This window comes from Echinops telfairi, unplaced genomic scaffold (assembly GCF_000313985.2).
Source record: "Echinops telfairi isolate 266 unplaced genomic scaffold, ASM31398v2 ScPeMD7_5592;HRSCAF=6446, whole genome shotgun sequence".
Taxonomy (NCBI): domain Eukaryota; kingdom Metazoa; phylum Chordata; class Mammalia; order Afrosoricida; family Tenrecidae; genus Echinops; species Echinops telfairi.
Window position 1 is genome coordinate 40,478,789 of NW_022109491.1, and position 25,872 is coordinate 40,504,660.

The 25,872-nt window shown below is 38.6% G+C and overlaps 2 protein-coding genes across 4 annotated transcripts in view; both read right to left on the bottom strand.

The window, feature by feature from the left end:
• The window catches only part of TASP1 (taspase 1), a 311,341-nt gene that overhangs the window by 89,455 nt on the left and 196,014 nt on the right, over window positions 1-25,872 (bottom strand). For all 3 annotated transcript variants that reach the window (XR_006680566.1, XM_004698159.2, XM_045295276.1), the window contains exon 11: window positions 16,699-16,809. Coding sequence is in view for 2 of the 3 variants with exons in the window: in XM_004698159.2 (XP_004698216.1) it covers window positions 16,699-16,809 (111 nt within the window). In the remaining variant the exon portion in view is untranslated. The remainder of the gene's footprint in view (window positions 1-16,698; window positions 16,810-25,872) is intronic.
• LOC105979673 (60S ribosomal protein L11-like) lies at window positions 18,125-18,649 on the bottom strand. The gene has a single exon (XM_013007625.2). It carries the CDS (start codon window positions 18,626-18,628, stop codon window positions 18,125-18,127), a length of 504 nt encoding a protein of 167 aa, XP_012863079.2. The 5' UTR covers window positions 18,629-18,649.

Below are 25,872 nucleotides of genomic sequence, written 5' to 3' on the forward strand. Positions count from 1 at the left end.
AGAATTTTGGGAATGATGAGGGCAACAAATGTTTAGATGTGCTTTACACAATTGATCTATGTATTGTGATGAATTGTATGAGCCCCAATAAATTGATTAATTAAAAAAATTAAAAAAAAAGAATTTTGGTAGCTCCATACACAGATTAGTAAATTTGTCTAGAAATACACATATACATATATTGACAATTTCATAAACAGTTACATTAGTAATCTGAGGTAAACATTAACTATAAATTTTGGGAATTCCAGATAAGCAAAGGGCCATTTGGGACTGCATTCCAGAAGAGGCTAAATTAGTAAAGGATAATCAAACCAAATAAATTCACTGCCATCAAGTCAGTGCTGACTCACGGCCACCCCCGAGGGTTGTTTCTGAACTGTAACTGTTCATGGCAGCAGAAGGCCCAGTCTATCTCCCATGGAGAGCTGCTGGTGGTTTCGAACTGCCAGCCACGTGGATCGCAGCCCAACTTGGAACCACTGCTACCACCAGGGTTGACCTTTCATTCATAGGTCTAGCAGTATAGAAATCAAATGAAGCATCACTGTAAGACTCATTTTAAAAAGTCAAGAGAAGATGAAAAGTCATTTTCATTTGTATGTTTTCAATTACATACTCCACTCCAGCAAGACTGACAACATTTATAGTTGTTCAGTGGAGGCATTAAAACTTGCAACTAGTATGTAACCAAAAAGGTTAATATTAGAAATAGCAATCAATCCAAAACATTTCAAAACAATGTGAATATTTTAGAGCCTTTTTTAACAAGACCAAGATCTCCACAGATAATTCAGTGAACAATATGGTTTAGATGATGAACACCCTGAAGAACAGAGGGGAGTGCCAGTCATTAAAATTTTCCATTTGCATAACTATGCACATATATGCACACGAGGCTAGAGAAAAGAAGAACCACTCATTTTCTATACCTGTCCCATTGAGCATCAATTCAGACTCCTGAGCATTGTGTCTATTTCAGAGTCTAACATATGCTAACATGGCATAATATGGGGGATTTGGGGACTTATAGGTTAATGTACAAACATACCATGCTAATACTCAAAAATTGAAAACATTCAGCATTTTAAAATGTTAATGTGACAAACAGTAGGCAGTTCTATGTTTCTAAGGATACACAGGGTTTGAAATTTATGCAAATGACAAATGAGTTTCAAGAAATATTACTGTCATGCCTAAAGTGTAAGAGTTACTTGCTGGCCTTTTCAGGGTTCCTAAGAGATCCTTAGCCAGATTTGAGTTTCAGTAGTGGAACTTCAATATTTAGTTCATATACTGACACCCATTGCTCTTCCAGATTACACTCCTGATTTTTTTTTTTTTTTAAGTATCTGTCCTGCCTTAATTCCTAGTGATTTCATGGAACATAGAATCAAATTCCTGGCTTCTCTATTCCTTATACCTTTTTACTCTCTAAATTATCTTTTCCTGTATTCTATTTCAGCTTATTACTATTATCATACCTTAGTCCTTGTGATTAGCAATAACGTCACCTCTTGTGTACTTGCAAGCACCTAACTATCTACTATCTTCAAGTCCTCAGGGCACAACTTTTAGTGTCCAGACTACAACAATGCTACAACCTTCAAGTACTCCCCTCAATTCCTCTGTTTGGTATGTATCTAAGTTAAAGTCCATTATCCCTAGTTTTCTGTAGACACCATCAGTTAAGGTAATGTCATACTTTATCAACTCACCTGACATAAATCTAACCATGATTATATTCTACTCCATGTTCATACTCCTAAGCTAAACATGACAGGAAAAAATTTATACTGCTCCTCTTAACTGTTCTTTCAAATTTTATGACCATTAACAAGGTGGTGATGTAGAGTAAGCACTGGGCTGGTAATTACAAAGGACAGTGGTTCAAAACCCACAAGGAGCTCTGCAGAAGAAAGATGAGGTTAGCTGTTCCTGTAAAGATTAATGATCTCGGAACCCCTATTTAGGGTTCATTACGAATTAGAATCTATTTGATAGCAGTGGGGTTTTTAAAAACAATTTGGACCCTTAATGCTGCCTGGCAATCACACTATATTTCTCAATCACTCACCTACACTTTTCTCTTACCCCACCCCTATTTTCACAGATATTTTAATTTGCTCCTTTCCTGGTTGTCTTCCTCCTAGATCATTATAGTAAGGTGATATATTTACTCTGCTTTCTGCTATGTATAAATACAAATGATGCCATTTCCTATTCTAGCCATCACCCTAATCTCTTCTCTCTCTCTCCTTAAAAAGTTTTATTGACATAATTTGCATACCATACATTTCAATGAGTTAATAATATTCTTAAGAGGTATGAAATCATCACAATCAATTCCAGGACATTTCTTCTTCCTTGTACTCATTGTTGTTAGCTCACCATTTCTCACTAACCTCCACTGCCATGCCCCTATAAAACTATTAATCCACTTGCTGTCTCTGTAGCTTTACCTATTTGGAAATCAGATACAGCAAAAAAATACACAAAATCAAAAAAAAAAAAAAAAAAGCAGCCCAACAATGATGACAGAATGAAACAAAGAAAAGGCTCAATGGAAAAGAAAGCAGAAAATATTAAAAACTGGAACACATATCTATTGGATCAAAAGGGAGAGCGAATGACAAGGTACCACATGTTAATCTACCTACAAATGCAGTAATCCATTCACTGAAAGACTTGGCATTTCTTCCTGTCTTTTCTTTTTCTTCTCTCACACTTTCCATTACATAGTCAAATCAGTAATTATCCCTGACACACGTGTCTTCTTTATTAGGTCACCCATGGTTCCGCACGGTGCTTAAGTCCTTAGTCAATTCTCCAATCTTCATCGTAATTGACTACTTATCAGAGTCATATGACTTGCTGATCACTCTTTGGTGTTGAAGTGCACAATTTACTTCACTTCTAAGACTTCACATCCTTCTGTATCTTCTCGAGGAGGAGCAATGAGTACTTGTTCTCAATCTCATTCCTCTTCATCTCCTAGACTTTAACTTGAGAGTGCCCAAAGTTATTTGATATGGTTTAGCTATATTCATGTCTCTCATGATCTCATATGCTTGATGTATATGAGTACCCAGATATGATACACAAATATCACATATACTTTCACAACATCATAAAGTTATCACATTAATTCTAGTAAAGATATATATTGAGAAAAACATTAATACCTTTGGTTTACTTTTGCTATTTTTCTGTTCTATATGATAAACCTTCAAAAATATAACCAGCTACAGAAGAACCCTAGAGTGTTGAAAAGCAAGGATGTTACTTTGAGGACTAACGTAGGCCTGACCCAAGCCATTGCATCAGATGCATGTAAAAGTTGGGCACTGTGGTAGTTACATAATCTGGTGCCAACTTGAGACTATTAAGAGTGAAGCAGTGGAGTTTAGCCTGTCAAGCAGGTCATACCTTAATGACCTCATTTGGAGGCTTGATGGAAATAGCTGACTGGAGGCCAGATACACACAGACACTCTCTGCTTCGTCCTCCTGGTGACAAGACTCTTGGAGCTATGCTAGAGCCCTGGAGATGGAGAAGCCACGTGGAGACCCATGCTAGCACATGCTTTTACCCCCCCACTGGATTCACAAGACTTTCCATACACTGGCCTGTGATCTTCCTGCATTCGGTGTCATTGCATGTGTTGCATGAGTCTGAAGAGGAATTTAAGATTGGCATCAGACATATGGGCTTATATCGGAATTATGGACTTGATCTGGACTGGGCTGGGATGTTTTCTTAATATACAATTTTATTTGTATATTTGATATAAAGCTCTTTCTTATACACATGAGTGTCTATGAATTTTGTTTCTCTAGTCAACCCAGGCTAACACAGGCACCAAATTAGGAAGACCACCCTCTAACTAACTTCTAGACAAAAGTTTTAAATCACCTTTGAATTTTTAAAATTCCTACCCTATATTAATTCACTAGCAATTCATACGGTCTCTACTTCCAGAAAGTAGCGACAATCCAATCGACAAGCAAAAAGCTAAAGAGCTCTGTCCGGATATCCATATATATATATATGCAATGTAGGCCACATCTCTAAGGAGCCTGCCTTTATATCAGGTCAGCTTGTGATCAAAATAAAAATGCTGCATCCCACCCTAAGCCCTGTACATCGTATCAGGGCTAATTCTATCAGAACATATCATGAGGGATGATCACATCATTACATAACTGCCAAACCAGAGAACCATGACCCTACGTTGGTATATAACTTAAACCATCACATGAGAACTGTGGCTTTTTGAGTCAGCAGATCTGTTGTTTAAAGGGCAATTTCTAAATCTCCGTCAGCTTCTACATGACTGTAAGATTGCTGCTCTTCAGATATTGCAGCAAAAGGCTCTCCCAGGAACCCCCTACCCTCCTTCCCCACCCTCCGACCCCCCAACCCAAACTATAGCTCATTGGCTTGATCCATATTATGTGGTCATTCTCAGCTGCAAGGGAGTCATAAACCATAAATATTTGTTTTTATAGTCTATAAAAGAGTTATACAAGAGTGGAGGACGTTGAGAATCACTACTGTGCAAGCCAGTCTACAATGTGCACTATAAGAACTTTGATAGAGTGCAAAGAATGGTGTGCACAAGTGATTAAGTGTGACTGCTGATATACTACATTGCCTGTTTTAACAATATGTATAAATATGGCAATGTGATATAGATTGGATACATAGAAACAAGTGAAAATGTGCAGAGATTTTCTTAAATTCAACAATAAAAAATTAAGTTACATATTATTTATTTGGGAATATATTGATGCTGGTCTACTATAATGCAATTCAACCCCACCCCCACACCAAAAGTATATCCTATAATTACACTAATTTTTTTCTAGACATTTTCCCTTAATAACTTATCTAATAGTTGGGATTCCCTTTTATGACTTTTTCTCTCTTCCCAAAAGGATTTTGTTTGTTTATTGTCATAATTGAGTCAATGTAATAATACATTCGTGCTTGCCAAAATACTCATGGCTTTGAGACTTCGAGTTGGTAAAAATTCATATGTGAAAAACACATGAATCCATTCGGTGTGACCTCAACTACCTAAAATTGTATATATACACAGGATGTAGAAAGACATATCAAACTGTTATCAAATCTTCAAAATGATTTTTGGTGCCTCTTATATTCTGTGCTTTTTTTGTGCTTTGCTTTTACATTTTCAATAATGGACAAAAGATTGGAAAGGAAAAAAAAAGTTATTTCAAAAAACTTGCATGCCCTGACCCCAGTGCTGCTTCCCAGTTCAGACTAGACCGGAACATGTACACAGGTATAGAACGGGATGGGAGCCCATGACACACAGAATCCAGGAGTGGGAATGGTGATGCTGGAAGGGGAGGGGAAGAGGGGAAAGGAAGGAAGGAATGGGCACAACGATGGACACATAACCGTACACCCCTCTACAGGGGGAAGAACAACAGAAAACATGGGGGAGGGAGACAGCGGTCAGTGTGAGACATGAAAATAATAACAAGGTACAATCTATCAGGGGGTTATGAGGGTCGGAGGAAGAGGGAAGTAAAAAAAAGAAGCTGGTTCCAAGGGCTCAATAGAAAGTAAATGTCTAGAAGAGAATGAGGGCAACGCATGTACAAACATGCCTGATTCAACTGATGTATGGATTGTGATGAGTTGTACAAGCCCCCACTAAAATTATTAAAAAAACAAAACAAAACTTGCATGAAGTCTCCATTGCCTCCAGAATAAAGTTATGTTGCTGATGCCTCTTAAAATAAAAAATAGATAAAGAACAACTAGAGATTTGGATAACCCATCCCAAATTGCCTGGCACGATCGATTCCAGAGGTCATATCCAGGTAACCTTTTGACGTACACCATCCCACATGATAATGAGGTCCGCACAGCCTGGATTAGGAGACCAACCACTAGGGATGGAAGAATAAGGACTAATGGGGAAGTGAAATAGAGGACAAGGTTAGCTAATGGGGTACTGCTACCTGAAGCCCATAAAACCCAATTCCATACCCTTAGCCTTTGTCCGCTTCTTCAAATCATGAAGTAACTCACTTCATGACTGAAGTGTACTTTGCTTATTAAATCATTGCTCTGCTTTATAAAAAATAATGTCAGAATAGAGTAACTTGTTCTTACATGTAAAGTAGGTTAAAGTACGTATAAGAAATTATGAAGTAAAAGAAATATACAAAAAATTTCAAGGCAAGCATGATGAAATGTGCAAAGACCTGGAGTTAGAAAACTGAAAGGAAGACCACATTCAACATGCATGAAGCTGCAATAACTGAGGAAAAAGTCAAGCCCCAAGTTGTAAAGTTAAAGGATTCTATGCGCAAAATGCTGAATGGTGCAGGATGCATCAAAAGAACATGAAAGAAATACATAGTCACTATACAGAAAGAATTGGCAACATCCAACCATTTCCAGCAGTAGCATATAAGTAAGAACTGGTGGTATTGCAGGAAGAAGTCCGAACTGCACTGAGTCTCCAGGAATTGAATACTAATTGAAATGTTTCAACAAACGGATGCAGTAGTGATGCCTTTCCTAGTCTAAACCAGGAAATCTGAAAGACATTTACCTGGACAACTGACTGTAAGAGTTCATCATTTGTGTCCACGCCAAAGAAGAGTGACCCAAGGAATGCATGAATTATTGAACAATATGTCATTTGCAACTAAAATTGCGTGAAGATAATTTTTTAAGTGGTCTAACAGTAAACCGATGGGGAGCTGCTCACAATTCTAGCCAGATTCAGAAGAGGACAAGGAATGAGGGCATCAAAGGTAATATCAGGTGGACTTTGGCTGAAAGTACACAATATCAGAAAGATGTTTGCTTGTGTTTTATTGACTATGTAAATGTATTCTGCTGTGTGAAATCATAACACAAGATGTACAGCATTGTAAAGAATGGGAATCCAGAACACTCTCCGGTGCTCATGTGGAAGCTGTATGTAAACTAAGAGGCAGTCATTTGTTTAAAATCATGGTTTCTAAAAAAGCATGGTTTAAAATCAGGAAATGTATCAGGATTATATCCTGAAACACAAATGTATTCAGATTTATAAAAGACATTCAAAGTTTTTCAAAAAATACAATTACAAAAATTTAATCACAAGTTCAAATAATAAAGCTTGCAGCTAGGTTTTATTTTCAGATAAATAGAAACCTGCTACTTAAAAGATATACTGAGCTTATCCAATTTGAAACTGCAAATCAATCTAGAGGTAAGGCAGAATGCCAGAAAATTATCAGTGTCATTGAGTCTCAGAAGAGCTATCTGCACAGCAATCAGTGTAAGCTGCCCACTGTTAATGCTAATAGACAGACGGGGTTCTTACCCAGTCCATCCATCCAAGGATGGAAATAACACTCTTTACAAACATTCTATTCTTCTGTAATGAATGTATGGTTATTGAAAGCTCAAAACTCGTACTTTCAAACAGATGATGGACTAAAAAAAGTTACTATAAAGGGAAACAACTTTACAACCATAAAAGCAATTCTAAAATGTTATGATCATTCTAATGAATTATAGATTTATTCAGATACTCACATTCACCAAGTGCAGGGTAAGCTCTAGTCAAGCTAATCAGGCAACATATTCACTCAGCCTTCAGCTTTGTATGATTTAATTTTCCTTTCTTTTTTGCAGCATTATAATTATGTGCTTTGCATTTACTGTAACTAATATTAGTGGTTTTACCCACATACTCACAAACTAAAGGGGCAGAGAAGAAAGCTTTTTGATCACCTAATCAGTACACCAGGAGGAAGAAAAATTGCTAATATGGAAACAAAGATCTTTAGTTCTTCCTTTATTTTCCTGCATGGGTCAAAACAAATACCATGTGTGGTTTTAATTACATCCGAATCCTTCATAAGGAACATTTAACATAAAATTCATAATAAAGTACCCACTGTGAAGAGCTCAGCAGCTCCTAATTGTGTGATGGCACCAATCTTTACCATCAAGTCTGTGTTCACTAAAGCAAGTCACTGCTGAAACTAAGAGTCTAGCCACAAAACTATGATGCTTTCCAAAAGTTAACATTAGACTGTTACATCACAGAATGTTTTTGTCTGTTCTTGGTTATTTTTTAGTTTGGGTGGGGGAGGGGAGGTTGGTGTGTTTTTTTTTTAATACTGTGTTTATTATTTGCTTTTCAACTACATATCTGACACTATCTAAGGCCCGTAGAGGTACACTGCAACCCCAGGAATGCCAAGAATGGCCAGCTAGAAACTGAGAGAAGGAGTTTCACCCAAAGATGGAAGAAGGATTTCCCCTACATCTGTTACAAAATTATTTCCAGTTATCAAAATTTGGTAGCTATTTTAAAATGGCTTCTTGGTTTAGGTTCCAAAAAGGGCTAGCTGAGTGAGAACGCATCTTTTGTGTTCTTCCTACTTAAAAAGCCTTCCATGTTTAAGATACAGGGGATTTCAAAGGCTTCAGAGTGTTCTTTAAGGAGAGGGCTTAGATAAATAGGAAACCCAGGTCCTGGGAGGAAAGCCGTGGTTGCACAAAATCCTTCACACAGTTAACAGTTCTGCTGCTAGCGGGCCAATTCCTCTTACCCTGATAAGTCCATCTCATTAGTCTGCTTCTAACACGATGTCTTAATTAGCAATCTAATACAAGAAAAGTGTTGTTTTTGTTGTTCCTTTTGGTAATAGTAAAGGAAGAAGAGAAAAATGCTTGATGTTGCCCAAAACAGGCTCCTTAGAGGCAAGGATGGAGAGACTTTACCTTACAGACTGTGGACATGTCAGGAGAGATCAGACCCTGGGAAAGGACATCATGCTAGGTGAAGCAGAGGGGCGGGGAAAAGATATGGACTGACACGGTGCACTCAAACAAACGGCGAGGATGGCGCAGAAGTGGGCAGTGTTTCATTCGGTTGTACAGGATGCTGCTAGGAGTTGGCATCGATTTTACAGCACCCAGCATTAATGGTGGCATAATGACTACAGTCCTTCATCAACAGCATTTTTTAAATTCGGTATTGATTTACCCATGTTAACATGTCCACCGTTTAATGTCTTTGGCAGTCTGATCAATGTTTCTGATCACACACATACTTTCTCTCATGGGGACCCTTATGTGTCTTGGATATTATATTAGTGTTATATTCATATTTGAGGACTTAGAGATTCAAGTGGAAAGTGCTTTCTTTTAAAAAGGATTTTCACTTATTTCTGCTTCTTCTGTGCTTACTTTCTATAAAAAATGGTCAGTCACTCATTAGAAAGTATAATTTGTCTTCAATATACTGTCTAGCGGGGTTAGATTATTTTTAGTCAGAAGGTTACAAGATCATTTTCAGTTCAATGAAATCTCCAGGAATGGACATCCCTGTGTCCCTTGTATTTTAGATTGAAATTTGATATCAAGTTTGTTTTATTTATCTGTGAATTCTCAAACTTGTCAGAAAAGTACCCTATAAATTCGTGACATCTCTTAAATAGAAAGATCATGTTTTTAAAGTATAAAAGTGTAATTACTAATCAAAAAGTTCAGTAATTTTTGAAATTTATTGTTTTCCTTATTCTGAAATTTGGACATGTAAATAAACCTACTGCCACCCAGTTTAATTCCAAGTCATAGTAGTCCTGGGTATATTACAAAGTAGAAAACTGGTCCAGAGGGTTTTCTTGAAAATAATCTTTACCGAAGCACATTGTTAGGTCTTTCTTCAACTGCACAACTGTAGGTTAAAATTGGTAACTATTGGGCTAGCAGTCTAGTGCAAAAAGTTTTCACCCCTAAGGTCTTGGACTTATGAGTAAAACATGAAAAACACCACACTGTTATTATATTGAAGTAGAAACACCTTTAGTTTTTTAATTGAAACATTTATCTTCCTTAGAAGTCCCTCAGACTCCAGGCAGTAGTGAAAATATTTTAGTGTGTGAAAAAAAGAAATATGGCCACAGAATATGGAGAAAACTCCAGTAAATACCCCAAAAAATTGCACTGGAGGAGAGACTAATTTATCTTTAAAACTTTCTGAATTGTAAAGAAATTAATGAAGCTTAGTTGATGATCTCAAAGAAAAGGATAAAGTGTTGTAAATGTCAATGTACTTAAAAAAATCATTTTATTGGTGCCTCATACAGCTCTTATCACAATCCATACATACATCCATTGTGTCAAGCACATTTTTACATGTGTTGCATCATCATTTTCAAAACATTTTTTTTCTACTTGAGCCCTTGGTATCAGCTCATTTATTTCCCCTCCCTCCCTACCTCTCTTCCTCCCTCCCTCATGAACCCTTGATAATTTATAAATTATTATTATTTTGTATGTCTTACACTGCCCGATGGCTCCTTTTAACCACTTTTCTGTTGTCTGTCCACCTGGGAGGGGGTTATATCATTGTGATTGGTCCCCACCCACCCCCTTTCTCCCTCCACTTTCCCCTTACCCTCCTGGTATCGCTACTCTCATTATTGGTCTTGAGGGATTTATCAGTCCTGGATTCCCTGTGTTTCCAGCTCTTATCTGTAACCATGTACATGCTCTGGTTTAGCAAGATTTGTAAGGCAGAATTGGGGTCACGATAGTGGGGGGAGGAAGCATTAAAGAACTAGAGGAAAGTTGTATGTTTCATCGGTGTTATACTGCACCCTAACTGGCTCATCTCTTTCCTTGTGACCCTTTTGTAAGGGGATGTCCAATTGTCTGAAGATGGGCTTTGGGTCTCCACTCTGCACTCCCCCTCATTCACATTGCTATGATTTTTTGTTCTGGGTTTTTGATGCCTAATACCTGATTCCATTGACAACTCATGATCACACAGGCTAGTGTGCTTCTTCCATGTGGACTTTGTTGTTTCTCAGCTTGTTTAAAGGCTTGTTTATCTTCAAGCCTTTAAGACCTCAGATGCTATATCTTTTGATAGCTGGGCACCAGTCAGCTTTCTTCACCACATTTGGTTATGCACCCATTTTGTCTTCTGTGATTGTGTCGGGAAGGGAAGCTGAGAATCACGGAATGCCAGGTTATTAGAACAAAGTTCTTGCATTGAGGGAGTATTTGAGTAAAGGTCCAATGTCTGTCTACTACCTTAATACTTCACATATAAAAATATGTACATAGATCTATTTCCCTATCATTATATATATATTTATATATGTACATTCCTGTCTTTAGACCTCTATAAATGGAACTGTATTTTTATTGTTCCTGTGCAAGCTAATACTAACCAATCAATGTAAACCTCTAAAGAAATACCACAATAATGTAAAAACATCCCCCAAAGGAATAAAGTAAAAGAATACATGGAAAAAAACATATGAATTTTCATAATATTATATATATTTTTAAAAAATCCAACTATAATCACAGATTACAGGTTACTAGTAACCGTTACTTAGTTGAGGAATTCAAAGAAGAATAGAAGGAAAATGGATATTTTCAGATAATTTTATCAATAATTAAATTGAAAAGCAGAAACAAAAATATGAACTGAGACATTATATTAAAAACTGGGCAGAAAGTTACAATGCCACCCTGAAGTTCACAAACCACACATGCAGCCACAGTTTACATGAAAAAAGAATAATTCATGAAACCAAAAGCTTTCAAAAATAGACATGAATAAGAAAATTCACATCTGAATCATTGCAGGTGCTTTTATATGTTTAGTTTATGTTTGTAATCATTTAAAAAGCACAACGAAAAAGGAAATCTATTTCTTTCTTTTCCCTATTTAACTTAGCATTCAGTCTGTAATCAGCTAGTTAGCATAAAGTATTATTAAGGAACAATTTTTATAGTACCCATTTTTGTATGTTTTGTATACCACGCGAACATTTTTTGAATGCACCAATAGGTTATTCCCTTTTATGCTCCCTGTACTAAGTCAAAGGACCCCATGTGTCATAATGGGCTATAAGTGGGGTGCTGACCACGAGGTCAGCAGTTGGAAACCACCAGCTGCTCCGTGAGAGAAAGGAGTCTCTGCTCCTGTAGAAGGTGACATCCTGGGAAACGCAAAGGGCCAGTTCTATTCTGTCCTACAGGGTCACTGTGAGGAAGAGTTGACTGTTAGCAGTTGTGTTTCCTGTTTTTTTTTTTTTTTTTTGCTTTTTGATACTAAGTCAAACAACAGCTCTGGTATTTGAATGGTAATAATGCAAGTGGAAAAAAATTTCAATCTTTAAAATGTCTTTTGATTCTATTTGACTTTATCATATTAGAATCTCATTTATAAAAATGAGACTTTAAAAAATCTTTACATTTAAGATAATTCAAAGATCCTTTAAAAACTGAACAGAAAAAATGTGTTACATTAGGAAAATGTATAAGAAGAACTTATATAAATAATAACCATCAAATTAGTCATAAAAAAATTCCGCTCCTGTGGGAAAAGATCCACAGATACCCACGGTACCAGTATTCAAAGAGAGAAAATGATTTAGAATTATTCTAAAATTCTACACATACGGCTTTTGCTATGCCTTTTAGGAACTTTTCATTTTCCAAAAACGCATACTACTGTGGTTGCATCAGTTGAGTTGGTTCCAACTCACAGTGACTGGATGAACAACAGAACAAAACACTGTCGAGTCCAGAAGAGACGAGACGAAGTCTCATCATTCTTGCTTACAGGTAACATTCTACGTCTCAGACCGATTTGTTTGTCCTTCCGGTAGTCCATCATGTGTACTCAATATTCTTCACTAACATCACAATTCAAAAGTATCCATTCTCCTTTGATCTTTCTTATTCATTATCCAGTTTCCACCTACATATTGGGTGACTGAAAATACTATGGTTTGGGCAAAGTGATATCTTTGCTTATTAAAATTTTAAAGAGGTCTTGTGCAGCCGATCTAGCCAATGTCACATTCTTCTTCACTTGGATTAGATGCTCAGCATACAGGCCCGGTAAGTAGAGTGAAAGGAAACCAATCGGATGTACATGTTTTCTGATTTTAAGCCATACTGTAAACCCTTGATTTGTATGAATATCTGTTTTGATCTATGTACATAAAGGTAATTAAGTGTTCTGCAACTCCAATTCTTTGAAATGTTAGTCATAATTTTTTTAGGTTCCACAGAGTCCAATGCCTTTGCATAGTTTATAAAGCACAGGTAAAAGTCTTTCCAGTATTCTCTGCTTTTATCCAAGATACATCTGCCATTAGCAATGATATCCCTGGTTCCATATCCCCTTCTGAATCCAGCATAATTTCTAGCAGCTGAAATGGTTTTTGAATGACTGTGAACAGAATGATATATTAAAGCTAAGTTCTAAGCACTGATTAGCTGGAGGGCAAGGTTTACATTGAGAGCTTTAACTCCACTTTCAGTCTTGACATAAGTCCAGCTTCTAGTTCAGTTCTTCCTGATCCGTAATTGGCAATGTATAAAGTTTCTCCTCATAGAGAGTCTGCTAGGAAGCAGATTCTGATTCCCCTGGCCAGTCCAGGAATTGGGGCTTTGGCCTTGGTACATGCTGGAGCAGGACCTTAATGAAAACTGAGGTATCACGGCTTCTTGGTCATGAGTCATACTCCCACCAAAATGACCAGAGATCCACAGAACCAATCCTGTACACTTTTCTAATCTGTGACAGTGGCAATTGTGGCCCTTTTCCCGATTCTGTAGTCTTGCATACCCCAGTGATAAACTGATTTGCCACCACTCATGAAACTTTGCCAATTTCCTTTGTTTCCCATGTTCTGTTATTAGCCACATGGCCATGAATACACTGGACGCCACTATGGCCTCCTGCTGATGGTCTCCGTGTGAAATATTTGTCCTTGTTATTGCCCAGTTTAGGAGGTAATAAAACATATTTACATTGGGGCTGAAAAAAGGAAACACAACAAACCTCTAGACCTTTACCAAACTAATCAGTAAAGCAGTAACAAAAGTAATTTTATCATAAATAAAAATTAAGTGTCAATTTAAAAAAGCAACTCAAAATAGTATAGCAGAAACAGGCAAAAGCTATGCTAGAGAGGCTAGAGAGATTTGGGCAAGGGAGGAAGTAGGGCCAATGGATGAATTCCCAGCACAGAGGGAGGTAATCAGAAGAAAAGACATACTTCCTTTATCTATAGTTTTCAAAAAGGAAGGAATTTCCAGCAGGGGAAAGAGGAGGCATAAAGGGTGAGGAGTGAGAAGAGTAGACGGTGCACATACTCACACACACACACACACATACACACCCTTTCCCACAAATGCATGAATCAACCTTTGGAGTGGCAGAAAGTATGAATTTTGGTTGTATTCCTGCCACCTTTAAAGGGGAGAATATGCTACAAAATCCACCCAATAGCATATGAAAATCTGAATTACCATTCAGCAGGGACTCTCAGACCAGCTGTGATACCCATCTGGACAATCACGTTGAACACAACCCCTAAATAAACTCACTTGCTCTGTTGGAACCGTTTTCCTATCTCTCATCTGAATACTTTCTCATATGACAAGCACCCCAGGAGGAGGAAACTGAAGCCTGCAGTCCCTTAGTTGGAGCAGCACTAGATAACTAAAACAATAAGTATCTTGACTCTCAAACTATTAGGTATCTAGATTAGGGAGAAAGGGGGTTGTCTCTCCAATGCCTGCAAAGGGCGGCAATACAGGGGTTGGAAAGAGATCAGGCACACTAATTGGATACCTATGGGAAAACCCAAACTGAGCATGCAGACTAGGATCCCCTAGCACAGGTGAAACCTAAAACTTAGCTTCCAACTAACATCACACAGGTGGGCTTAACTCAGCCAGGAGGATTGGTCAATACCCTCAACCACACCACCCAACAGCGATGGGGTGGGAGGAAATAGAGCCAGCAGCATTGGGAAGGGTAGGGCCCTGCCTGACTGCTCCTCTTCAGCTGTAGGCGGGGTGGGGAGGGGCGGGGCTGGGGGGGGGCTGGCTATCCTCCCACTTAACAGCGCGCACACACACCTGTGTGTCCCACTCCAGACCTGTCCGGGGCCCACGGGCTCTTGGCCCACTGCGGGCCTCTTTTACTCTGCTCCTGTTCAGCTGCAGACAGGGGCGGGGGTCTCTCCCTCTGCCATGTGTGCCCCCCTCAGGCTCCACTCTGGGCCTACTGGCGCCCAGGGACTTTTGGCTTCTTGGCCTCTGGGGATTCCCCAGTTCTGAATGCTCCCTGTTCCTGTATTCTTTCCAAGTGGTTTTTCCGCACCCACGCTTTCCAGAAATAGCATGTACCTTTTCAAGACAGTAACACCTGGAACTTCCCTTTCTTCATACAAACTCACTTGGGTTACAAAAGTGCTTCTGTCCCCGTGAATGTACAGCCCAATCCAGAAACCTAACAAAGCCATTGTTTTCTGCAGTTTATACTATTTCTATTGGGAGAGAAAGAGAAAGGCAATGGTGTCTTGCCGAAAGCTAACTCACTGGCTAACCAGATGACTTTGGCAAAGTCATTGAATTCTTATACAGTGAATTTTCCTCAAAGGTAGTAAGGGCTTCTTTCGTAGGATTTCCTTGCGAAACCTTACTCATCCACCCTATAATACTGATCTTGCCCCTTTAAGCTTCTTTTTCTTTTTCACAACTCAAAGAACATTTCAAAGGAACACACGTGAGTCTCGTGAGAGAGAATGCCAAAACTGCCATTTGGATCAAACAGAATTTGGGGGGAATTGTTATTGGGATAGATAGATATACCATCTTCCTAAACTTACAGACCTAGATGGAGGATATGCTGAGAAACAATAGCTTCGCAATTAATATTTTTGTTCAAAGTCTCGATGACTTTTGTAGCAATGCTCTGTGACTGACTCTCAAATAAATTACATATGCTAGGCAGGCCAAGAATTTTGTTACCCTTAAACACAGAGTTCAATGAGATAATTGTAGAAGCAAAAGAACTGTAAGACCTATGTCTGATTCTAATATACTTGAGTCATGTAGTAACATAAACTTAACCAACTTTTTACTGAAAATCCCTAAACAGTAGACCTCTAAATCTTGATCATAATTCATACTTCAGTTCACATTTCACCATCAGGCAGTTCTCCTTAACATATATGTAGTTAATGCCATTATTCTTGTCTTCAAACCCTCAGTTCAAATAGCTGCTAACACAGTACCTGTACAAAATCCCTTCCAATCAAAATATTTTTTGCTACAGTTATTCACTCTTTTCTTCCTTCAAATAAATATTTTTCTACCCATAATCTATATTTTCCTTTCTCTCTGTGTTTTAGAAATTATATCGTTCCTAGAGGGGTATGATATTTTATTGAAGGCCCCATAATAATGCTCGCAATTTGAAGATGGTGATTGGGTTTTACCCCCATTACCAGAACCCTCCTTTCATCCCTGAGATGCACACTTACGCAGCTGAAATAAGTTTCCATCGTTTGCACTTTTAAGCAGATTTTTATAAATTCAAGATATAGAATGCTTAGGAAAAGAAAGTGCTTTACAGGTAAAGTCTAAATGTTGTTAACATCACTAGATCCAGAGGAATTCATAGGTAGCTAGACCCTGAGTTTGGGGTTAAAGTAAGTGGTGTGATTGGACATCAGAAGATTCTGGGGAAGACAAGAAGAAAAATTTGGTCATTGGTCTGGCACAAAGATATAAATGTGGCACCTGTGTCGTGGAGTTGACAAGTCAGTAAAATGACCTATATTTAGAAATATGTCATTTTCTTGATGTGATACTTACCAATAAATTTGTTTTGCATAGTCTCCAACAGTGCTTGATGAGCGTCCTCAGCTTGCAAAGCATGGGAACATTCTCTAGCCAGTATAGTGCGAACAAGATGCTCTCCACACCCTGAAAATCCAAAGAAACCAAGAACCATTGAGGGAAAGAAAAATAAACACCCTTCTTGTCTTACTGGCATTAAAACACCCTTGTGTATCACTTATGAGGTAATGTTGGAGCAAAGTTCAGTGATGGATGGAATGATTTTTATGAGAAATCTAGTAATTTTAGTAATTAGATCTGACAAAAGCTAAAGAAATACAGGACGATCTCATTTCAAAAGGAAAGAAAGAAAAATAAAAGGGAAGCCCTTTTATAGGGAGGATTTACTTCACAGTAATTCAGATTTTCCACCTAGGACATTCAACAGTTTGTCTCATTTCCCATTGTCAAGCTACTAAAAAAGACACTTGGATATTTGCTAATATTATTTTTGAAAGTAATTAATTCATTAGTAGACTGCATTCCATTGGTATTAGTCTTCCAGTCAGTGAACAAACAGCTTTCCTCTGTCCACCCATACAGTGACACATAGGAAAAGACATGGAAGCTAGGGTAAAAGTTACTTTCCCCACCTCCTTTTTACTTCATACATTAATTTACATAGCTTTCAGGGATGAATACATAGCTTTCAGGGATGGCCCTGGCGGGGGGGGGGGGAATGCGTTTTAACCCCCTGAGGTGAATTTGAACCATTTAGACCACAATAGTGGGAAGGGTGCTGACTAGAATTCCATTTCAATTTCTACAAGTGAAAAGAAGAAATTACCTGCCAAAGCAGAAGCAAAAGAAGTTTAATCTCTAGGCTAAATTTAATCTATAAATTTGAATAAGAGACGAAGATCACTCCCTTTTTCTTAGTAACGGTCACTGTTATTAGATGTCTGTGAGGCATTTTTGCCTCACAGGACCCCATGTGACGGAGAACCGCTCCACAGGGTTGCTTGGCTGTAAGCTTTATGGAAGGAAGGAGCTGGTGGCACCAGGGCCCGTCGCTCAGCTGCCAAGCAGAAGTTGGCAGCGAGAATACACTAGTCGTTCTGTTGAAAAGGTCTGGCAATCTATCTCCCTAAAGGTTATGGCCTAGGAAACCCCATGGGAGAGTTTGACTGTCCTATAGACACAACTAGGGGTCAGAATCAACACAATAACAGTATTTACAAAAGCAGCTTGCCAACTCTGTCTCCTGTGGAGTGACTGGGTGTGTTCAAAGTGCCAACAGGCAAAAGAGGCAACTACTGTTTTATACACACAATCCTAAGGAGTAAATGCTTGGATAGACATGCAGACTGAACAGGTATGGGGAAAAAGTGGTAGTATTTCCATGAATTTGATTGTTTTTTCCTCACTATAACTTTCTTATTCGTCTTTTGGAAACAGGAATTTATTTGCCAGGAAGGATGACCCCATCATACTTCGGCAGGAACCAGCGCATGGCCTCCTCTTTGCCGACTCTGTGTTCTGACCCGATGCAGCCTGTTCTGCGCTTCTTGTCGGCAATGCTGACGCCTGGCCTCCCCAGCACCACGTAGAAGTCCAGGCCGTAGATGCAGATGCTGGGGTCATATTTGATCCCCAGGTCGATGTGTTCCTGGATCCCAAACCCAAAGTTTCCAGTATCGGAGAAGGTATTGTTCCGTAACTCATACTCCCACACCTTCAGACCTTTCTCCAAGATTTCCTCTGCCCTGGCCCCACGGACTGTGCAGTGGACAGCAGTTTTTTCATTTCTCCGAATGCCAAAGGATCTGACGGCGTATCTGGCTTTGGAGAAGACGGGGGTCTGGCCAGTGAGCTGCTCCAGCACCTCGGCCGCCCGGGTCAGCCTGTAGCCACTCTCCCCCGCGCAGATGTTGAGGCCGAGCTTGCGGATGCGCAGCTCCCGCATCGGGTTCTTTTCACCTTGATCCTGCGCCGTGATGGAGACCAGGAAGAGCGAATTTGATTTTTTTTAGAAAATGTAAATTAAGATGGTTAAATGAAACCACCTCTTTTGAAAGCTATCTAAAAGTTCTTAAACAGCTAAGAACTTTTGTAGTGAAGCCCACACTACAATTAATTTAATATATGATTCTGTTTAGCTAATAAGTATTTGACAGAGCTTCGATTATTCAAGGAGCTGCTAACTGCAAAGCCAGCAGTTTGAAACCACCAGCTGCCCCAAAGGGAGAAAGTGTGGCTCTCCATTCCTGGCACAGGGTCCAACTTCCAAACCCCACAGGGCAGTTCTACGCAGCCCTTTAGGGTTGCTATGAGTCAGAATCAAATAGTGGGTTTTGTTGAAGCACAAACAACATATGTCTGCATAACAATGTCTGCAATGGTTAAACCACACAGTGTCCTTCTTTTAGGAACTTTTCTATACATATACACATATTTTTCCTTACCTCTTGTCCTTCTTCCATTCTTTTCACTTTCTCCACTCACATACATACATACATTTGCATACAGTATCTGTAAATATGCACAATATGCTTTTGCCAAAATTTCAAATTATTTACAAAAAGTGAAGACTTTAGGTTTCTAAATAATCATCTGATATTTTGCTAGTAATAACATGCCTTTATTTTTCTGGATAAGTGTAAATATCCTTTAATCCTTAAGTTTCCAGTTATGAATACTACTTATAAAAAAAGCTAGAAAGATGTAAGTTAATATGTAACTCTCAGGCAGAATTATAAGTCAACCCTCTTTGCTTAAATTTTCACAGTATTATTTTTATAACCAGGAAAAATAAAGAAATTCAATAAAGCTAATAGGAAATAAACCATGTTTGACATTTACTCTGTAGAAACCCTGTGCTAAATTCATGAAACTCCACAATTGTTAATTCCCTTTGTGCACATATTTCATGTTGAACAGTGAAACATACTTTGGGACAATAATAGTTAGGGAATTGGCATATTGTAAGCTAAATGAATGATCAGAAGTTATGTATACATGTCTCAAGTCAAACAGCAAAGCCATATAAAATTAATATTACATAAAAAATACAATGCATGTCACAGAGATTTTCTTCCTATGTTGTTCTTACACAGGAATATATAAGATTTTCTAATGATTACTTTTTAGCAAGAAACTTTAAAAATTCTAAGTTCTTTTCTCTGATGTACAGCACTTCTAACCTAACAACTATTACACAAAAAGCCTGTTTTAGGGGTTTCGACAAAAAGTTTGGCTTCGGAGGTTTTACCCACAAAATTCCAAGGTTTTTCTGAATATGCTGCCCATACAGCTGAAGTCTAAATCAAAGTGTAACTTTGATCTTTATTCACAACTATAGAAATAAGGCTGTTACATCTTCTTTCTTAATTTTTGCACGTAAAACCCCATTTGTGTTCCCAGATATTTGAAAAAGGGGAAAGGGGGGAAGACAGGATAGAATGAAGATTTCTCTGCAAATCAAGAGGAGACGCGAAAAACAGCACAGTTAAAAGCACTCACAAATATATAGATTATTAAGGACCAATAAGAAAAACAAAATATAGATTTATAACTTAAGTTTGAAAAAGTCTTTATCGCCTTTGAGCAGAGACTAGGGAACAAATTCATTTATCCTTAAAACTAACAAAGGAACAGGAGGGGAAAATCAAGTTTTTTTTCATGACGGAAGATTTCCTCTATAGAAATCGTCTAGATCAGTGTTCTCAACCTTCCTAATGCTGCGACCCATACAGTTCCTCATGTTGTGGTGACCCCCCCAACCATAAAATTATTTTCGTTGCTACTTCATAACTGTCATTCTGCTACTGTTATGAATCAAGCAACCCTGTGATAAGGTTTTTCGACCCCCCAAGGGGTCAAGACCCACAGGTTGAGAACCGCTGGTCTAGATAATAAATGGATTAAAAATTAAGAGAATTATAATGTAACAGTTTGTAGCCCATACATAATAAAGAAGGCAGGAGTCCCAGTGTTTCGTTAAATAAAGTGCTTGACTGCTATGGTAGTCTGCTTCCACAAAGATGTGCATCCTTGGAGACCTGTGGAATGGTTTCTAAGTTGTCTTGGGGTTGCTATGAGATGACATAAATTCAACAACAATGGAATGAAGAAGGCTTGCTGGTGAAACTGCTGCCAGTCCCAACCTACCCAGCAGCTCTGCAAAAGAAAGATCTGGCAAACTGCTTCTGAAAAGATTTCAGCCAAGAAAACCATATGGGGCAGTTATATGGATTCCCTATAAGTCAAATTCAACTTGAATGCAGCAAATAACAACTTCTAATAACTGGCATTGGCGCCAAGCAGCAGTGGTTGCTCTAATCCAGGGGTCCTCAAACTTTTTAAACAGGGTTCACTGTCCCTCAGACCCATTGGAGGGCTGGACTATAGTTTAAAAAAAAAAAAACTATGAACAAATTCCTGTGCACACTGCACATATCTTATTTTGAAATAAAAAAACAAACAGGGCAAAAACACCGGGCAAGCCCGATAAATGTTCCCGGCGGGCTGCATGTGGCCCACGGGCCGTAGTTTGAGGACCCCTGATCTATAAGTATCAGACTTTAATTAGTACCACGCTGGTCTCCAGGAGGTGGGAGTCAGACCTCTCTCCACTCTCCAATGCTTTCACTCTCTGCCAGGAAGACTCCTACTCCTCCGTGGCACGTGGAGCCCACGCCAGAGATCTCACAGAACACAACGTGGTTTATTAGAGAAGTGCAAAGATAGAACTCAAGATCGAAATCTGCTTGAAAGTAATACGATGCAATTTAGGAAAAAAGATAAGCTCTTTAACCTGGACAGTTCATAACTTCTCTGCTGTGCCTATAGGCAAATGACCCTTTCTTGGAAGTGCCCATGGCCAAGCCTTCTCTCAAACCTCTGCTGCCACAACCTGCTTGTCTCTGCACTAGTCTGGCAAGTGTTTGACTCTTCAGGTCTGCCAACAAGTGTTTGAAGACACATCATTCTGCCAGTAAATGTCCTGCCTGAAGGCATTCAACTCTCTCTCACTCCACTGGTCACCAAGCCTAATGCAGCTGCCTTGGGCAGGTCTTCGAATTTTCTCCATGCACACTGTTGTCAATGCTTCTCTATCACTGAACTCTGCTACTGTCACCACTATTTTTCACCAGCTCCCCCTATCCTGTGTCTACAAGGTTCTCAGTATAGGGATCCAGGGTCAGACCTTGTCTATGGTATGTCCTGTCCCAGACTCTTCTTGATTTTAGTAAGGTCTCCCTAAACCTCTGTCATTTGCCCTTCTATAAGCCTATATCTTGGCTATTTTAAGTCATGACACACACACACCAGATGATAAACTGACAAACCCTTTGGTAGAACAGTAGTAACAATTTGTATAGTAATTGACTATTTCACCCTACTGAATGGTTTTATGTACATTGTTTTCATAGTCAACTGGCCTGAAAGGTGCATAAAATACACTAACACAGGGCAGGCTGTGGCCCAATCAATTATTGGCAGAATTATAAAGCTAAAGCCAGAAAGGTCATATATAAATAAAAACAACTGCACTGCAGTTACTACTATCACAAATAGCTTTATGTCACTTGATAGAATTACACTTATTTCCCCCCAAATTTTCCCCCAAACTCCACACCCCCAGACCACCCCCACAAAGAAGGTTACTCTTGAATCTGATCAAACCTCCAAATTCAATTATTAATTTCAGAAAATAAAGAGCATATGTAAAAAATCTACTGATTGTTTTAATATCATATTTGACAGTAAAAACTGACTTGTGTCTCTGCAAGATCAGAACAAGGCAATTATGTTGACTCTTACCACTTCCATTTGATAGTACACAGGAAATTCAAGCCACTGCAATTAAGTAAGCAAAAAAGAAGGGTGTGGTGGAGCATAAAGATGGAAAGTAAAACTCTATCTGCAGATTATATGATGGTTTATATACATTTCCCCCATCTCCACATTGTAAAACTACAAGAATAATCTGTCTGGAGTCTTCCTATCCACCTGGTAGTCTAAGGCAAGGGTTGGCAGAAATAGCTGCCTGATATTTACAAATGTCAAAATATGGAAATTGTTTTATTTCCTTGCCTCCATCAATGTACTTACTCATCACCGAACACCTACTCTGCTGGAGGCTCAGCAAAGGCAGTACGTGGCTAGGGTGCTGGTGCAGACTGTTAGGCTGCCCCAAAGTTCCTGGGCCCTCGTTTGGCTACTGAGTGTCATTCTGGCCATTCCAGATGTCAGAGGCCTGACTGTGCATTGCTTATCACAGCAATCTCAGAGATTCAGAAGAGAACCTTGAACGTAGCAGGCACTCTGGACATTGCAAGAGCTCCCTAAGAGCCAGCATCTCTGACAGATGATATCCTGGCAATCCCAACCTTAAGCCAGCTCATTGTATCCTAGTTTGTATCCTTTTGCCGAGACCCCAATATGCCTCATTCTCAAAGACTTCAGAATTATAAAAATTTCCAATTTGGTAAAGATCTTTACCTTTTGAAGATGAACACATAATAAAAAAATTGCAAATTACCTGCCCATTCCCTTATAAGCATATGTGTCCAAAGGGAGAAATAAGCAGACGCAAAAAAGACAACCAGGAGCGGTGCCCTAAGATGAAGTGGATAATACAACAGGGATCAGCAAACTTCTTCTGAAAGTGCTTCCATATCTACTTGTGTACAAGCTGAGTTTTTCAGCACATTTTTAATGCAGTTTTTGTGGTAAAATCAGGTGCCTCAGCTGATATTCAGGTTGGCTTATACTCGAGTATATACGGTACTTGGTATTTTAGGCCATATGACCTCTGTCACATAGCCTCTGGACAATCTGGGAATAGGATGAAGGTACAGATTTTTCAAAAACCAAGGAGAACTTAAATTAAAAATACAATGAATATTTAAAAAGCAATGGATATACCAACTACAGATTAGAGGTGGAGAGAGAACTGGAAGACAGAAGAGAATTTTTTTTTTAAGTTTGTGGAAAAGTGAAATGAAACGATAGCAGAATTTTTTCCACGAGCTTTCTGAAGCCTCCTCATATATCTGAGGGGAAAATTAAAGGCAGCCTAGAATGTGAAGGAGATAGTTGGCAATATGAGGGTTTAGGAAACCTGAAACATGAAATGAGATTATCCAGGACATTAGCAGTCATTTAAGGATGAAAGAAAATGGATGAAAAGTTATTCAAATTTAAAGAAGTCTTGAGGTGATGAATAAAAATTCAAGTAAATCCTTAATTGATGATGCATATGGAGCTCAAAGAAAAAGGAAAAGAAATGTATCTTTAGGTATAAATAGTGAGCTTCTGGACCAAAGGCAAAGAGAAAGCAGTAAAAACTAACCAGAAAGAAGAGGCAGATAAGCTTTGAAGAAATAAAAATACTAAAAATTAAACTGATAACAAAATTTTCAACAAAATACTAATCTCGTCAAGGCTATAAGCACCCCCCCACACCCCCGCCCCCAAAAAAGAGCTCCCATGCAATAAATTAAATTATCATTCTAGTCTAGAGAATGATAATTTGGCATAATTCTAGGTCATTATAGTACTTGCCCAAAAGACTCTTCAGATATCTCAACTTCTCAATTCTCTAATACCCTACCCTCAACTGATCCTGTACACACTACCTCCAAAAGGTAAGTAACCAACAGAAAAGCTTTGCTAGAAGCCAGCGAAATGCAAAAATGTATCTATCAACTCTTGGTTGCCATTTAAAATATAGCTTCATTGCATTTACAAATCCAAAAATGTATATGTGAGGAGAAAGATGAAGCTCATTGCTCCCATGAAGAGTCACTCTCTCCAAAACCCACAGGGGCAGTTCTAGCCTGTTCTACAGGGTGTCTGTGAGTCAGCATGGACTCAGAGCTGCGACTTTCTTGGGGTGGTTTTTTTAAATCTTTCTCTTACTTAGTGGTCACCAATGGTAACAGCCAATTTCGTTTACAAAATGCAAATTAAAGGCCTATATGTGTCAAGTTTATAATGTAGATAAAGTGTTCAGTGGTGGAGGATTATCCTCTCCCACAGGATCTCAAAATGAGATTAGGAATTATGAGGTCTAATATCACACATCATTCTCTCCTTTCGGAGACTATTTCTGATAAGCCTCTTGACCAATAAATCGGATACAAAGAGGCTCCAAAGGAGATAAAGTGAAGTTACAGCCATGGAGAGCCATAACCCACATTCCTATTGTGCCCCAAAGCACACATTCAGGACCACTGGCATTCCACTTATCTCTAAGGATTAGTGATGATCTCAAAACATTTTTTGTTATTTTATAAATGCTGCCATTCATTCTCACTGCAACTAGTAGGCGTAGAAAACTCTTTTTACACATCCCGTATTGGAAGTCCACAGGGACAGGTAAGTAATAAGGAAAGATCTGTCCAAAGTCAAAAGGAAACATTTGGTATTAACAGTTTCCAGTATTGCAATATCTCTTTTTCAAACAAAGGAATTTATTACACAGTACGTCACCTTTTCAGTGTCAGAGGATTGAGTGCCAATTTTGGAGTTGGGTTACTTCTGGTTTTCGAGTCTGTCTTGTGGACTTGGAAAAGTGACTGCCTTAAACATGATAGAACACACATGATCTCAGACCTCAGAGTTCCTACAGTTGTCAAGCCTGGAACCTATTACATACAAGAAGAAAGCAAAAAAGGACATGGGATACGTAGTGAATAGGCAGGCATATAGAGTAGCGAAAGCAAATGGAAGAAAATTATGAAGAAAACAAACAGAACAAAAGATTTCAAAGGTTGGCACAAGAAGACAAAACTATTATAATGAAATATGCAAAGACCTGAAGTTAGAAAACAAAAAGGGGGAATATTTCTCACACTGAAGAAACTGAAGAAAATATTGAATGTCACAGGAAGCACCAAAATAAAGTGCAAAGCATAGACAAAATAATTGATAGACATTCAAAGATTTCAAAAGGAAGAAAAAATCACGAATTAATGGTTTTGAAGGAACTGGCAAAAATACAAGGTTCCAAGAATTTATGGAATATGAACTGAAATGTTTCAACGAGCAAATGCTGGAAGCACTAATGTGGTTATGACCAAAATAGGGAAACTCCCTGGCCAACCGACTGAAGAGATACCCCAACAATGAACTGCCAGAAATTCAAGCTGGAGTCAGAAGGTAATGTGGAACAAGGGATATCATTGAGGACACCAGATG